This window comes from Prosopis cineraria, unplaced genomic scaffold, assembly GCF_029017545.1.
Source record: "Prosopis cineraria cultivar Desert tree isolate PC_DT_omini unplaced genomic scaffold, ASM2901754v1 PC10, whole genome shotgun sequence".
Classification (NCBI taxonomy): domain Eukaryota; kingdom Viridiplantae; phylum Streptophyta; class Magnoliopsida; order Fabales; family Fabaceae; genus Prosopis; species Prosopis cineraria.
This window is the reverse complement of record NW_026555341.1, coordinates 6,274,220-6,287,783: the sequence shown is the minus strand read 5'-3', so window position 1 is coordinate 6,287,783 and position 13,564 is coordinate 6,274,220. Positions and strand designations below refer to the sequence as shown.

The 13,564-nt window shown below is 32.8% G+C and overlaps 1 protein-coding gene across 1 annotated transcript; it reads left to right on the top strand.

Moving 5' to 3' along the window:
* The first annotated feature begins 9,199 nt into the window (after window positions 1–9,199).
* On the top strand, window positions 9,200–12,870 carry LOC129284395 (1-aminocyclopropane-1-carboxylate synthase 6). The gene is made up of 4 exons (XM_054919860.1): window positions 9,200–9,921; window positions 10,031–10,171; window positions 11,602–11,762; window positions 11,849–12,870. The coding sequence occupies exons 1-4, from the start codon at window positions 9,424–9,426 to the stop codon at window positions 12,702–12,704; spliced, it is 1,656 nt and encodes a 551-aa protein (XP_054775835.1). The 5' UTR covers window positions 9,200–9,423; the 3' UTR covers window positions 12,705–12,870.
* Window positions 12,871–13,564: the final 694 nt, after the last annotated feature.

Sequence of the window (13,564 nt, the reverse complement as noted above, 5' to 3'; positions counted from 1 at the left end):
ATGCATAATCAACATTATCCACCTTATATCTTCATTATTTTCTTTGACTGAATTTTTAAGCTAACAACACAATATGACCAAGTCTATATAATTGAACCGGCCTAAGTTCACCAATCATGAGAGATAGCCTTAGCCAAAGACACCTTTACCCATCTTGGACCACATATTCTCACTTTCTCGAATACCTGGGGTGTTATGTGCATAATCTATTTTAAATAGCACTAAGACTTTTATAAGAGAGAGACTGTGCATTGGGGCCTCCACAATGTCATATGGATTTCATACGATATCTCCTGAAGACTCTAGGGTAAACTTACACCCATCTCGTAATGATTTGCTCATTCAATACCAATGTTACATTGTAGGAAATGATCAAATAACATAAACTAAAATTTCATATTCATACCTGATTCACAAATGAGTATAATCAAGTTTCAAACATAGAAATAATATGAAAGTTTAACACCACTTCATGTAAGTTTATAAAACACCAAAAACTATATAACACACACACACACTCTCTCTCTCTCTCTCTCTCTCTCGCAAAGCACATAACCAACCAAACTATATTATATTCTAGACATAATTTGGCCATTAAAACCTTAATTCACAATAATCAAGGGTCATAAGCACTAACACAACCAACCAAACTGTATACATCCATACACATACCAATATCACAATAATATTACTTGTGTTACTATCTTGATCTCATACAGCAATGTTATTATCCTAGGCCAAGATACCCATAAATTATATATTCTCATACAAGTGATCCCAAAAGCATTATATGATCTTAAGTTAGTCATAAATTTATAAATCATTTGTTACATAATGCCAAAAAGGGGGACAGAGAGAGAGGGAAGGAGGGAGAGAGAGAGAGAAAACTATACAAATACAAGTCTCTCAATTATTGGCGGCTCCCTTCTTTCCTTTGCTCTCATCAAAGCTTTTACCTATAAAATATAATCACGGGAGTGAGTTGAAGATTTAATAACTGGATAATCTAATCTATTCACAAGTATATCAAAACAGCATATGAGTGTGTGAAGTGGTAAGTAAAATATTTATCGGATACACATAAATGCATGATTATCATATGCCAGTCCATGAAATGCATAATCAACATTCTCCACCTTATATCTTCGTTATTTTCTTCAAATGAATTTTTAAGCTAACAACACAATATGACCAAGTTTATATGATTGAATCGGCCTAAGTTCACCAATCATGAGAGATAGCCTTAGCCAAAGACACCTTTACTCATTTTGGACCACAGATTCTCACTTTCTCAAATACCTGGGGTGTTATGTGCATAATCTATCTTAAATAACACTAAGACTTTTAAAAGAGAGAGACTGTGCATTGGGGCCTCCACGGTGTCATATGGATTTCATACGATATCTCCTGAAGACTCTAGGGTAAACTTACACCCATCTCGTAATGATTTGCTCATTCAATACCAATGTTACATTGTAGGAAATGATCAAATAACATAAACTAAAATTTCATATTCATACCTGATTCACAAATGAGTATAATCAAGTTTCAAACATAGAAATAATATGAAAGTTTAACACCACTTCATGTAAGTTTATAAAACACCAAAAACTATATAACACACACACACACTCTCTCTCTCTCTCTCTCTCTCTCGCAAAGCACATAACCAACCAAACTATATTATATTCTAGACATAATTTGGCCATTAAAACCTTAATTCACAATAATCAAGGGTCATAAGCACTAACACAACCAACCAAACTGTATACATCCATACACATACCAATATCACAATAATATTACTTGTGTTACTATCTTGATCTCATACAGCAATGTTATTATCCTAGGCCAAGATACCCATAAATTATATATTCTCATACAAGTGATCCCAAAAGCATTATATGATCTTAAGTTAGTCATAAATTTATAAATCATTTGTTACATAATGCCAAAAAGGGGGACAGAGAGAGAGGGAAGGAGGGAGAGAGAGAGAGAAAACTATACAAATACAAGTCTCTCAATTATTGGCGGCTCCCTTCTTTCCTTTGCTCTCATCAAAGCTTTTACCTATAAAATATAATCACGGGAGTGAGTTGAAGATTTAATAACTGGATAATCTAATCTATTCACAAGTATATCAAAACAGCATATGAGTGTGTGAAGTGGTAAGTAAAATATTTATCGGATACACATAAATGCATGATTATCATATGCCAGTCCATGAAATGCATAATCAACATTCTCCACCTTATATCTTCGTTATTTTCTTCAAATGAATTTTTAAGCTAACAACACAATATGACCAAGTTTATATGATTGAATCGGCCTAAGTTCACCAATCATGAGAGATAGCCTTAGCCAAAGACACCTTTACTCATTTTGGACCACAGATTCTCACTTTCTCAAATACCTGGGGTGTTATGTGCATAATCTATCTTAAATAACACTAAGACTTTTAAAAGAGAGAGACTGTGCATTGGGGCCTCCACGGTGTCATATGGATTTCATACGATATCTCCTGAAGACTCTAGGGTAAACTTACACCCATCTCGTAATGATTTGCTCATTCAATACCAATGTTACATTGTAGGAAATGATCAAATAACATAAACTAAAATTTCATATTCATACCTGATTCACAAATGAGTATAATCAAGTTTCAAACATAGAAATAATATGAAAGTTTAACACCACTTCATGTAAGTTTATAAAACACCAAAAACTATATAACACACACACACACACACACTCTCTCTCTCTCTCGCAAAGCACATAACCACTCAAATATATAAGTAAAAGGATTAGATTATCTAATTATCTCAACCGTTTTATTATAAGAAGGGTTACCATGGCAATTTGGTTACTCCACAAGGTTTCACTAGTTCAACGAGACTCGATAAATATTTAAGCTACAAGATTAAACACTAATAATTAATTATAACTCTAATTAAACTCCCCTTTTTTTGCATAATTTTGTGCATCCACTATATCCAAATTCCTTTTTTAACACAATTAACACTTTTGATATGCTCAATAATTTTGTTTAACACCAAAACACTTAACTAACATCAATTCTTCACTCACATTGCTTTCAATTTTTCAATTCTCACTCAAGATTCATCCAAACTCTAGCCAAAAATCTCAAATCACTACAAAATCTTTAAACTTAGGCTTGAAAGTTTGATTCAACTCTTTAAGACCTTATCTAAGCCAATGGGTTCAATCAAAACCCAAAAGAAAATAAAAATAACACCCAAACCTATCCTACAACCTCAGAAATTTGAATGTAAGAGAAAGAGAGGGGAACTAAAACTTACCTAATGGTGTCTCAAGCTTGTCTTGCCCTCAAAAAGCTTAAATGATGAAGCCTTAGCAACCATGAACTTTGTCTCTGTTGCCCTTTTCATTTTCTCTTATTTTCCTCTTTAAAATTAAAAGTAGTTTGTGTCTTATTTAACACGAAAATTGGTCATGCGCTGCAGCATATGGCACAACAAGCCCATGTGCCACTTCAGCCTCCCATTCCAGCATGGTCAACCTGAACTCGTTCCTAGTCTATTTCCAAAGTTGTCTAAATGTCCAATAATCTCATTAATGGTTCAAGAACATCATTAACTTATTAATTACTCAATTTTTTTTCAATCTACCCCTTTTAATCACTAAAAATTCAAAGTTTGAAATCTAAGATGCTAGAGTGGACACCGCATTGTGCATGCATGGACATACTATTGAGACAAGGGCAAATAAATTTTTTCATCTGTAATAAAATTTGCAAGAATGACCCTTAGGCGTATGATGCATTTTAAGATTTTATTAGACCCTAAATGTAAATTTTTGTGTTCTAGGCGCTCTAAGTGAGATTCTCCCTATTTATTATTATTGAAAAATAAATAAACAAATAAGTTTGGCACTTTTACGTATGCCTTTTGGTTTAAATTAAACTATAAAATTTTAAAGAGACTTTTGTAAATATAGTTCATATTGCGAGACTAAAACAAGATAATATTTCAACATTTTTTATATCTTACATCGTGGCCAGTTTAATATTTATTATTGACATATTATTGTATGATGACCAATTTTGTATTTTTTTACTGAAATCTTATTATTAGTACTGTTTATCAATAATATATGGATACATATCAATGATAAACCATTAATATAGTGGCTATATAAATGATATCCGTATATCAATGGTTTGACTCTACTTCCAAATTTTCAAAAAATTGACCCATGTTTTATGCACAATAGCTATATTCTGGCCAATGAACTAATTTATCCAATTTTAAATTGTTAACAAAAAATGATGGTGGCTTGGTTTAGCTAAATTAGACTTGAGAACAGGTTCATATATATTTTCCTAGTTCTGCATTTTATTTATAGAGAAGTTGAAATTACTTTTTTATATGTGTTTGCTTCTAGGGTTGTTAGGAATTCAATTGATTAAAATTGATTATGGAAAAAAATTGATTACATGATAGAATTTCAAAATAGTTGATTATCAAATGAAGTTCTAAATAAATTCTCTTATGATGGAGTTTTAGAACCTAAACATAAACTATACAATTGGGTGTTTTGTTTTGTTTTTGTTTTTTTTCAAAGTGGAGTTTCATAAACTATACAATTGTTTATGAAGGAGTATTGAAACACACCACATATACATAGGTGTGTGTGTGTGTGTGTGTTCAGGGATTAATTATCAACGAATTATCAAAACACTAACATAAAATAGGACTTGAGAAGAACATCAAATTCTACTTAAAAAGTGACCTTTTAAATTCATTGAGAACGTGGGCTTATAACTTCTATTTAACTTTTTTCTTTCACCGGCAACCAATAACTTTTTTTAAGACCACACCAAGCCCCAACAAATCATACCACCTGTAGTTTGAGAATAATATGCTTCTGCAGAGAAAAATTGCAGGCCTCCTGTTTTATCCTATGCATTTTATATTGATGCATATAAAGTTATAGATTGATTTTATAATAAATTTTATATTTTGTGCTACCCATTATGGGTTACCAGGTATGGATAATGTGTATCGTATGTTGTAATGTTTGAGATAAAATATTCTTTCTAGTGCAAAATATAAGCACTTTCAATTCGCTAGTACTGATTCAAAGTATAACCAACTCAGCATGTGTAAAAAAATTTATAGTTTATTCCTTATATTTATTAATCTAAATATTTGTGTAGATCTATTTCTTATTCATTATGAAGTATATTGATAATTGGGGCTATGGATAAAAAGAAAAAATAATATATATTTTTATGGAAATGTAAACTCTATTGATATGCGAATTTCTTTTAAAAACTATTTATATTTTGATCTAGAGGGAGTAAACTATTAAGTCATATTATGAACAGTCAAGTGTATACTAAAAATTTTATATATTTTATGTGTATATATATATATATATTTGTTACAATATATTTTATATATTGAGTAGAAGCAAATGTTCCACTTCCTGGACATTTATCATCTGAAGAAGTGGGGTAAAAAAAGAAAGAAAGAAAATTTAAACCCGTTTCTTTTTTTGATGAACTCAAAATCCATATCGTTGCTTCTCTCCTTGCTGAGAAAACCCAAGTTCCTTATCATGAGGATTTCCACGAGAGGCCCAATGTCTTAGCACAAGCCCAAATAAATATTCATCTTCAATGATATGATATGAACAATTATCAAGGGAATTAGTTTAGTAAAAAAAATTAATCTCTCATAACATGATAAATTAATATTTAAATTTTTATTAAAAAAGTATTCATATTTAGTGTATGATGATATTTTGATTAGGATTACTTTTAATAGGAAGATACATGCAGGTAAAAAAAAAAAAAGAAATGGACAATTCAAAATTGCAATAATAATAAAGAGAAACTTGTCAACAAGGATCGTTGATCCCAGTGAAAGAGATTATGATTATTTTTACATGAAATCTTGAGTTTAAATCTGTGTGAATGTGAAAAACAAATATCTTTAAGAATGCTACTTCCAATTAAATTCAACGAGCTTGAATTTAATCTAGTCAAGTAAGCACATCAAACATAATAAAGAGAGAGCGGGTGCAAGGGATAACCACTTCAGCCTTGGCCTCGTCCATCCCTCAGCCTTAAACGTCCACATCCATATCCTTTTAAATTATTTACTCTTCCCTTATTTCTAGTCTCTTTCTCTTGCTCTCTAATTTTTAGATAAATTTGATACGTTATGTTATTCATAATTTATCTAATAAAATTGTATCAATTCAATTAAATAAAATTTCATGTATAATTATTTTTAATGGTTTTATTTTTATAATAGATTACCTGCTTAATTTTTTGTCTTTTTTTAACTATCATTAATATTATAATTAATTTATATTTAATGTGATCTGAATATTATATTTTTATTTGATTGATCATGAATGATGTGGTATATCAAATTTATTTCATTCTCTGGCTTTCTTTCTGTGGCAAGAGCAACATTTTTGTAGCCCTACTTGTAGCATGCCATACCCCGTCCCCACTTCGCGTCTCTCTCGTCAAATTCCGTTCGTTCAATTAATTAAGATAATTTCAAATGTCAATCTCATTAAATGGACTTAAGTCTGCCACACAAACTTATAAAGTCGCATGATTAAATGATGTTTCCAAGAAATTTTATAACTTTGCCATGGATTATATCATACAGTTGAGTGGTCTCTTTGTTTGGCCATTCAATCACTGAACCGAGAGATGTAAACTGGAACGATTCACTATCTCGCCATTTGGCAGGCTGTCACTTCAGAGCACCTTCATCCACTCAATCCTGTTTCTGTCTTCTGCTTGAATCGTGGCATCAGTCTCAAGACCAGCTCAATAATTTGTGGCCCAAACACTCCAGTTCAACCCTCAGTGAACTACTAGCAATTTTGATTCACAATTGTTCACGGATGTTTTGGAATGGATCGAGAGAATAAAGATCTATAACTAGTATGTTGTGTGTATGAGCGATAAGCTACGATCTTATTGAATGGTGCATAGACCAAAAGGGCCACCGAAAGGGACGGCCTCTTGGTCTCGGATATCTCAGGAAGAGCTACCTGTGAGATTATATAGCAAAAATGCGTGTGGTACGAGAGAAGATTGAGGGACATGACATGCTGTCTTTGCTTGGCTGGATTGATTCATGGTGAATGCCACAAACAACAAAAACAGTTTTGTCAGCAAGTGGAGTGATTTATGAATGATTCTGATATGTGAAGATTCCAAGTTCATTCCATTTTAATTGGGTATCCAGGTTTTGTCATGAGATCACGAAGTCAATCAAAGGATGATTTGTTTCCTTTAGCCGAAAAGAAGGGAAAAAAAAAGAAAAGAAAAGAAAAGAAAGGACGATTTATTCTGCATTATTACGGGGCACGGGGCCAAGCATGCCCTGGTCTACACGTATTCGCTTGAAAAAAATTCTCCCTGTAGTCGGAGAAACCTTCGTTTGTTGGTTTTTTATGAAAAATTACATACAAATTTTACTCAATGTAATTAATTATTTTTAAATTTATTGACAATTGAGTTTAAAAAAAATAATAAAAGTTGTTCATAAACCTATGAATAATTAATTGTATTAGATGGAATTTCAGAATGATTCTCTCTTTTTTATAAATAATATCACATATCTCAATAACTAGTTATTATAATTTTCTTAAATTATTTCATACAAGCTCCGTCATTTTCATTCACATAACAAACAATGAATGCAGCCTTATTTTGATTAACAAATGATATTTTAATTTATTTTTTTTATTTTCAGACATAATTATTATAGTTAATTAATTTTTTTAAAATTGTAATATACAATTATTTTCTCTTTTATATAGAAATAGAGGGAGTGAATACTCCTCCTTTCAATGTTATAAAATATTTTTTGAAGGTTTATATGTTTAAAAATATAAGGTATTTTTAATCTTTTAAAATTTAATTATTGTATTTTTTTTAAAATGTTCCTATTAAATAAATTATTTTATATTTATTTTAGAATGTTTATAGGGATAAATATAAAAATATATGGTTAACTTAAAAATAAGTAATTCTTTATTAGGAAATAAAATTTAATTAAAAATATTTTATATTTTTTTAACAAAGGGAGTATGATATATTGATTATAAAACCTTATTGTTACACATCCAATTAATGATATTTTTTAAAAATTCTCATTAGTTGCACAAAATGCATTATATTTTTTAATATCTTATATTAAAAAATGTCTTATATTTTCTATGAGAGGGATTATCATTTTGAGACATTTGTTTGTAATAATGTTAAAATTTTCGCAACTTGATTTTATTTTATATGGTTGATTATGTCAAAAATAAAATTAGTTTTATGTGTTATTTTTTTCACTGATTTTAAAAATTTCCTCGCTGCTCACATTAAATTATGCATATTTAATAGCATAGATAAAATGATAAAATTACAAATTTATTAAATTTTTAAATAGAAGTGTGAATATTAAACTCTTCTTGATTTCAATAAAAAAATATATTATTTTTTTGTCCTAAATTATAAAATAATTTTAAAGAGATTTTATTGTCTTAAAATATAAAATAATTTTAAAAATTAAAGTTTTGTTAATAATATTTTTTAAATATTCAAGTAGAGATAAAATTGAAATAATATCATAACATATCAGTGATCATTAAGCGTATAAAAGCATTTTTAAAAATTTATAGATTTATTTAAAATAAATGAATTTATAAAATGTTATTATCCTTTGCTTTTTGCTTCCGCATTCGGAATCCTAAAATATTGTGAATTGTATTAATTATTACATCTGTTATCCTTAAAGATTCGAACACTTATCCTTAGAGTGTTGGTCGTAATCCCTTGTCAATTCGAACGAGCGTCCATTGATTGTTATTATCATGCTTTATTGATACATGTAATATTATTTTAAATTGTCATATAACGCGCGACCAAGGAGAATTACAAGTCACTTGGCACATACACGATGGGATTAGGGGAGGGAGTATTGATTTATTTTTTCCCGCGTGAATTGATGGTATGTTGAATTACTGACCGATGATTGATTTCGCAGGAATGCATTGAAATTAGGGAGAGCTGGTGGCGAGCTGACGAACGGCGATCTAAAAAAGTTGACTAAAATGAGCGGCAGATTTTAGAGGTTATCTTGGTAAAAACACATAGAGATGGCCCCAAAAAAATCAGGAAATGCCTAGAACGGCGCACGCAATCAGATTGGAAATCTAAAATTTTAGTCTCCCTCCCTCTCGCTCCCTCCGTCTCACGTCACACTTGCGTCTTCTCCAATGCGAGAATTTCTGTCTCTTCTTTGTGCTCTTCGTCTGTAAGCCCATTTTCATCGTATCTATATTAATCACCTACTTTAAACCTCGTAGCGATTCAATAGTTCTAGTGCCGCTCCTCATGGTTCTGCAACCACAATGACCCAGAACCCATCGAGCCTGCAATCAGAGGAAGATAACAGGCCATATCAGGGTCGTCGTGGTGGAGGAACTGCCATGAGAGTGATTGTGCCTTTACAGGGAGTTGTTCAAGGCAGAGGAGGTCTCTTTTTGGGTTCTGTTATTCCTTGTGCCCTCTTCTATTTCCTTCAGCTCTACTTCAAGAGACCCCATCGCACTCCCCCCAACTCCCCTCCTCCTCCCCCCTCTTCGGACGCCACTTCTTCTCCCCTGTGTTCGCCGTCTTCTTCTTCCGATAAGCTTTCAGAGGTCGCTATTCTGCCCCGCTCTCTTTCTCGAATTCTTCTATCTCCCAGGGGTGCGTTTTCCCTGCCGAATCTCTCTGCTCGGGCTAATTCCATCGTTAAGGCCGATAACTCTCCTTATTTCCTGGGTCTGCACAAGCTTGCCGAGGATTCATACCACCAAATCGATAATCCCAATGGTGTTATTCAGCTTGGTTTGGCTGAAAACAAGGTGAGTGCTTCTTTGTTTTGCTTTCTCATTACTGGTTTCTTTTCCTCTTTCAATAGTCTTGCTTAGTTGTTTTGAGAAATGTGCTCGAGGATTTTCTTGCTTTTTGTAGATATCTCTGGATTTGGTTCAAGATTGGCTTGAGGAGAATGCGAGAGGGGCTATATTGAGAGGACACGAAGATTGCAGGGAGTTGAATATCCGCGGGATTACGGCGTGCCAACCTCACGATGGATCGGTGGAATTGAAAGCGGTAATTCAGACGGAGCCTTTCTCTTGGTTCGAAATGATATAATTTGTCATTGGCTTGGTTTATTGCTGCTTTTAAATGACCATAGAAGTACAGTCCAATTTGAAATCTCTGAACTATACTTCTTTTGGTCCTCTTTACAAGGCAGACAGGGAATAATTTCTTTTAGTCATATTTATAAGTTATGTCATTAAATTTTCATCATAAATTTTATTTTTTACAATATGTTATTGAAATGTGTATATTTAATAGGGATAGAATTGAGAATTTATTAAATTTTAAGACAGAATTAATGAGTTTTAAGATTTTTCTTGATATAGATGAAATATGTTGAAAGTAACTTATTAATAAGATCAGAGTAGTACTAATTAGTCACTATCCTTCACGCATGGCAGAAATGTGAATAGAGCGAGTCCTTTTGTTTTGCAATCATTCTGAGCTATGAAACTTGGTTGAATTTGAATTCAGTCACCGTTACGATGGAAATTGGGCTTCTTTTTTTTTTTTTTCCCTGTAAAGATTTGCATGAGTTGCGAAGTTTTGATGTGCCTCCGTACCTGCGGGTTTATTTTCTGTCTTTTGAAATGAAGTCCCTCTTGAACTCGTTATTATAGAAAAGGGGTCCCTCATTAATTCGGATGGAGAATGTTCTGAGGTTGTTGTTATTGCAATAATCCCTACTCGATGATCTGCATTATTTGACACGTATATCTAAATAATGCAACACTTGAGAGAAGGCAGCAATGAGTCAATGCTGCAGGTACTTGTTACTTGTTAGAATACTTACAAGGTAATAGGATGGTCCGTGAAAGGAGTGAGATGTGTTTTATGTGGCATCAAGCTGATGGAGACATGTTGATATGATTGTCTCTGTGAATCCTTAATGTTACTCATTTAGTGGTTTTAGACTTCTAGTAAAATATGGAATCAAAAAATTATTATCACCTGCCAATAGCTAGTTGTCCTGGTGGCATTGTCATCTCCTTATGAGCACGAAGTCCAACTTTTGAAACCTGCATTGGCATGTGGGTGTATGGGTTGTGTTTATTAATTGTTCGCTAAAAAAAAATAAAAATTACTATTACTTTAATAGTAAAATTGTTTCAAAACTAACTAGAATTGTCTCCTTATGTCTTGCAAATTACAAATATTAGCATTATGCGCTCTTCATTTAATTAGAACAGCTTTAATGTGAAAAAAGATTTCTTTTTTGCCTAATTTGTTTACTCAGTGATGGATGCCTCATTCTGCCGTCCTTTGTCTTCTTTCGTAGTATTTGTCACATCGAAGTGTCCGCGTGGAGTTTCATGACTTCATCTGTTATAAATGCTTAATATCTGGTCTGAGTTTGGGACAGACGTATTTTAAATGTACATCTTTAGGGACTACTTTTAGCTTAAGAATGTTTGTGCCCTAATTCTCTAATCCTGCAGGCTGTTGCAGGATTCATGTCTCAAGTTATGGAAAATCCAGTTTTGTTCAACCCCTCTCAAGTGGTACTAACCACAGGTGCTACCCCTGCACTTGAAATTCTTAGCTTTTGCCTAGCAGATAGTGGAAATGCATTTCTTGTTCCTACACCTCATAGCCCTGGGTAATTATCAATTTTCTAACTGAAAAGTCGTCATTTTGATACCTGCTTTGGTGCAAGAAGCTGAATATTTTGAACGCATGATGCAGCTTTGATAGGGACATAAAATGGCGAACTGGCCTGGAGATGGTACCTGTTCCCTGCCGTAGCACTGATAATTTCAGTTTAAACATAACTGTACTTGATCAAGCCTTCAAACAGGCAAAGAAACGTGGTCAGAAAGTCCGTGGAATCATAATAACAAATCCTTCAAATCCTGTTGGAAATCTGTTGAACCGGGAAACATTATATAATCTTCTGGACTATGCCAGAGAGAAGAACCTCCACATAATCTCTAACGAAATATTTGCCGGGTCTACATATGGTAATGAGGACTTTGTGAGCTTGGCAGAAATACTGGAAACAGAAGATGTTGACAAGGACAGGGTTCATATTGTATATGGTTTATCAAAAGACCTTTCTGTTCCAGGTTTTAGGGTAGGTGTTATCTACTCTTATAACGAGAATGTCCTGGCCACGTCTAGAAAATTGGCAAGGTTCTGTTCCATTTCTGCGCCAACCCAGCAATTGCTCACCTCCATGCTTCTTGATCCAAGATTTGTTCAAAAATTCCTCGAGACTAATCGATGGAGACTTCAGAAAATGTATGATACATTTGTGGCCGGTTTGAAGCAGTTAGGAATTGAGTGCTCTCAAAGTAGTGGCGGATTTTACTGCTGGGCTGACATGAGTAAGTTTATCCGCTCTTACAGCGAAAAAGGAGAGCTTGAGCTGTGGGATAGATTGTTGAATGTATCAAAAATCAGTGTGACCCCAGGATCTTGTTGTCACTGTATTGAACCAGGATGGTTCCGTTTTTGTTTTACTAAGTTGACCGAAAGTGACATCCCTGTAGTTATGGAACGAATTCGGAGAATTTCCCAAGCTACAAAATCCCACAGTTGATATGGCGTCAATTGTTTGCTGTAAATTTTGCTACATTATGTATTCTTTATTCTTTTGAAGATGCTCACAACTGTTTTACACTGCTGCTGCTGGGGCAACAATAAGCAGTTTGGTGGCAGTTGAATTGAATGATAAAGGGCTATGGTATTCGGTGAGTTGCCGGGAAGTAACGGATCGGTAATGCCTTTGCATCAAAATTTGTGTAGAACTGATCCTCGGAGTTTCCTTTGGATCGGCAATGCCATTGCATCAAACAACGGATTTCAGCTGTGACCGAAAGAATAATTGTTGTCCCCACGTAATTAAGATTCATCCAGTCTGTGAGTCTGGAATGAGAGAGAGGAGTCTTCACGACACGAACAGAAACTTGCGGCCATTTTATTTGATCACGTGAGATCCGGGAAAAATTGTCACAGTGCTAATGTCTAGCTCCTTTTGTGGGAAATACGTGTTCTTCAAGACCATTGCCGCGCGTGGCGTGCGTACAGTTCCAACCTCAATTGATGTTGTGGCTCTTACTCGTTAAGTTTTATTAACAAGTATAAATAAGAAAGGAGAATGGCATTTAACTCTTTTATAAAAAAAAAATTATTGACATTTTAGTCTTTACTTCAAGGAGAGTTAGTAATATTATTCTCCTTTCATTGAAGAATATAAAAAAAATTTTAAAGAGTTAGATGTTAAAAAATATAAAGCATTTTTAATTTATTAAAATATAATAATAATTATTTTTTCATAAGTGTTCATATTGAATAAATCATTTTGTATTTATTTTAGAGTAAAATACTTTATTAAATAGAAATAAATATGAAAAGATATAATTAATTTAAAAATAAGTAATTATTTTATTAAAAAGTAAG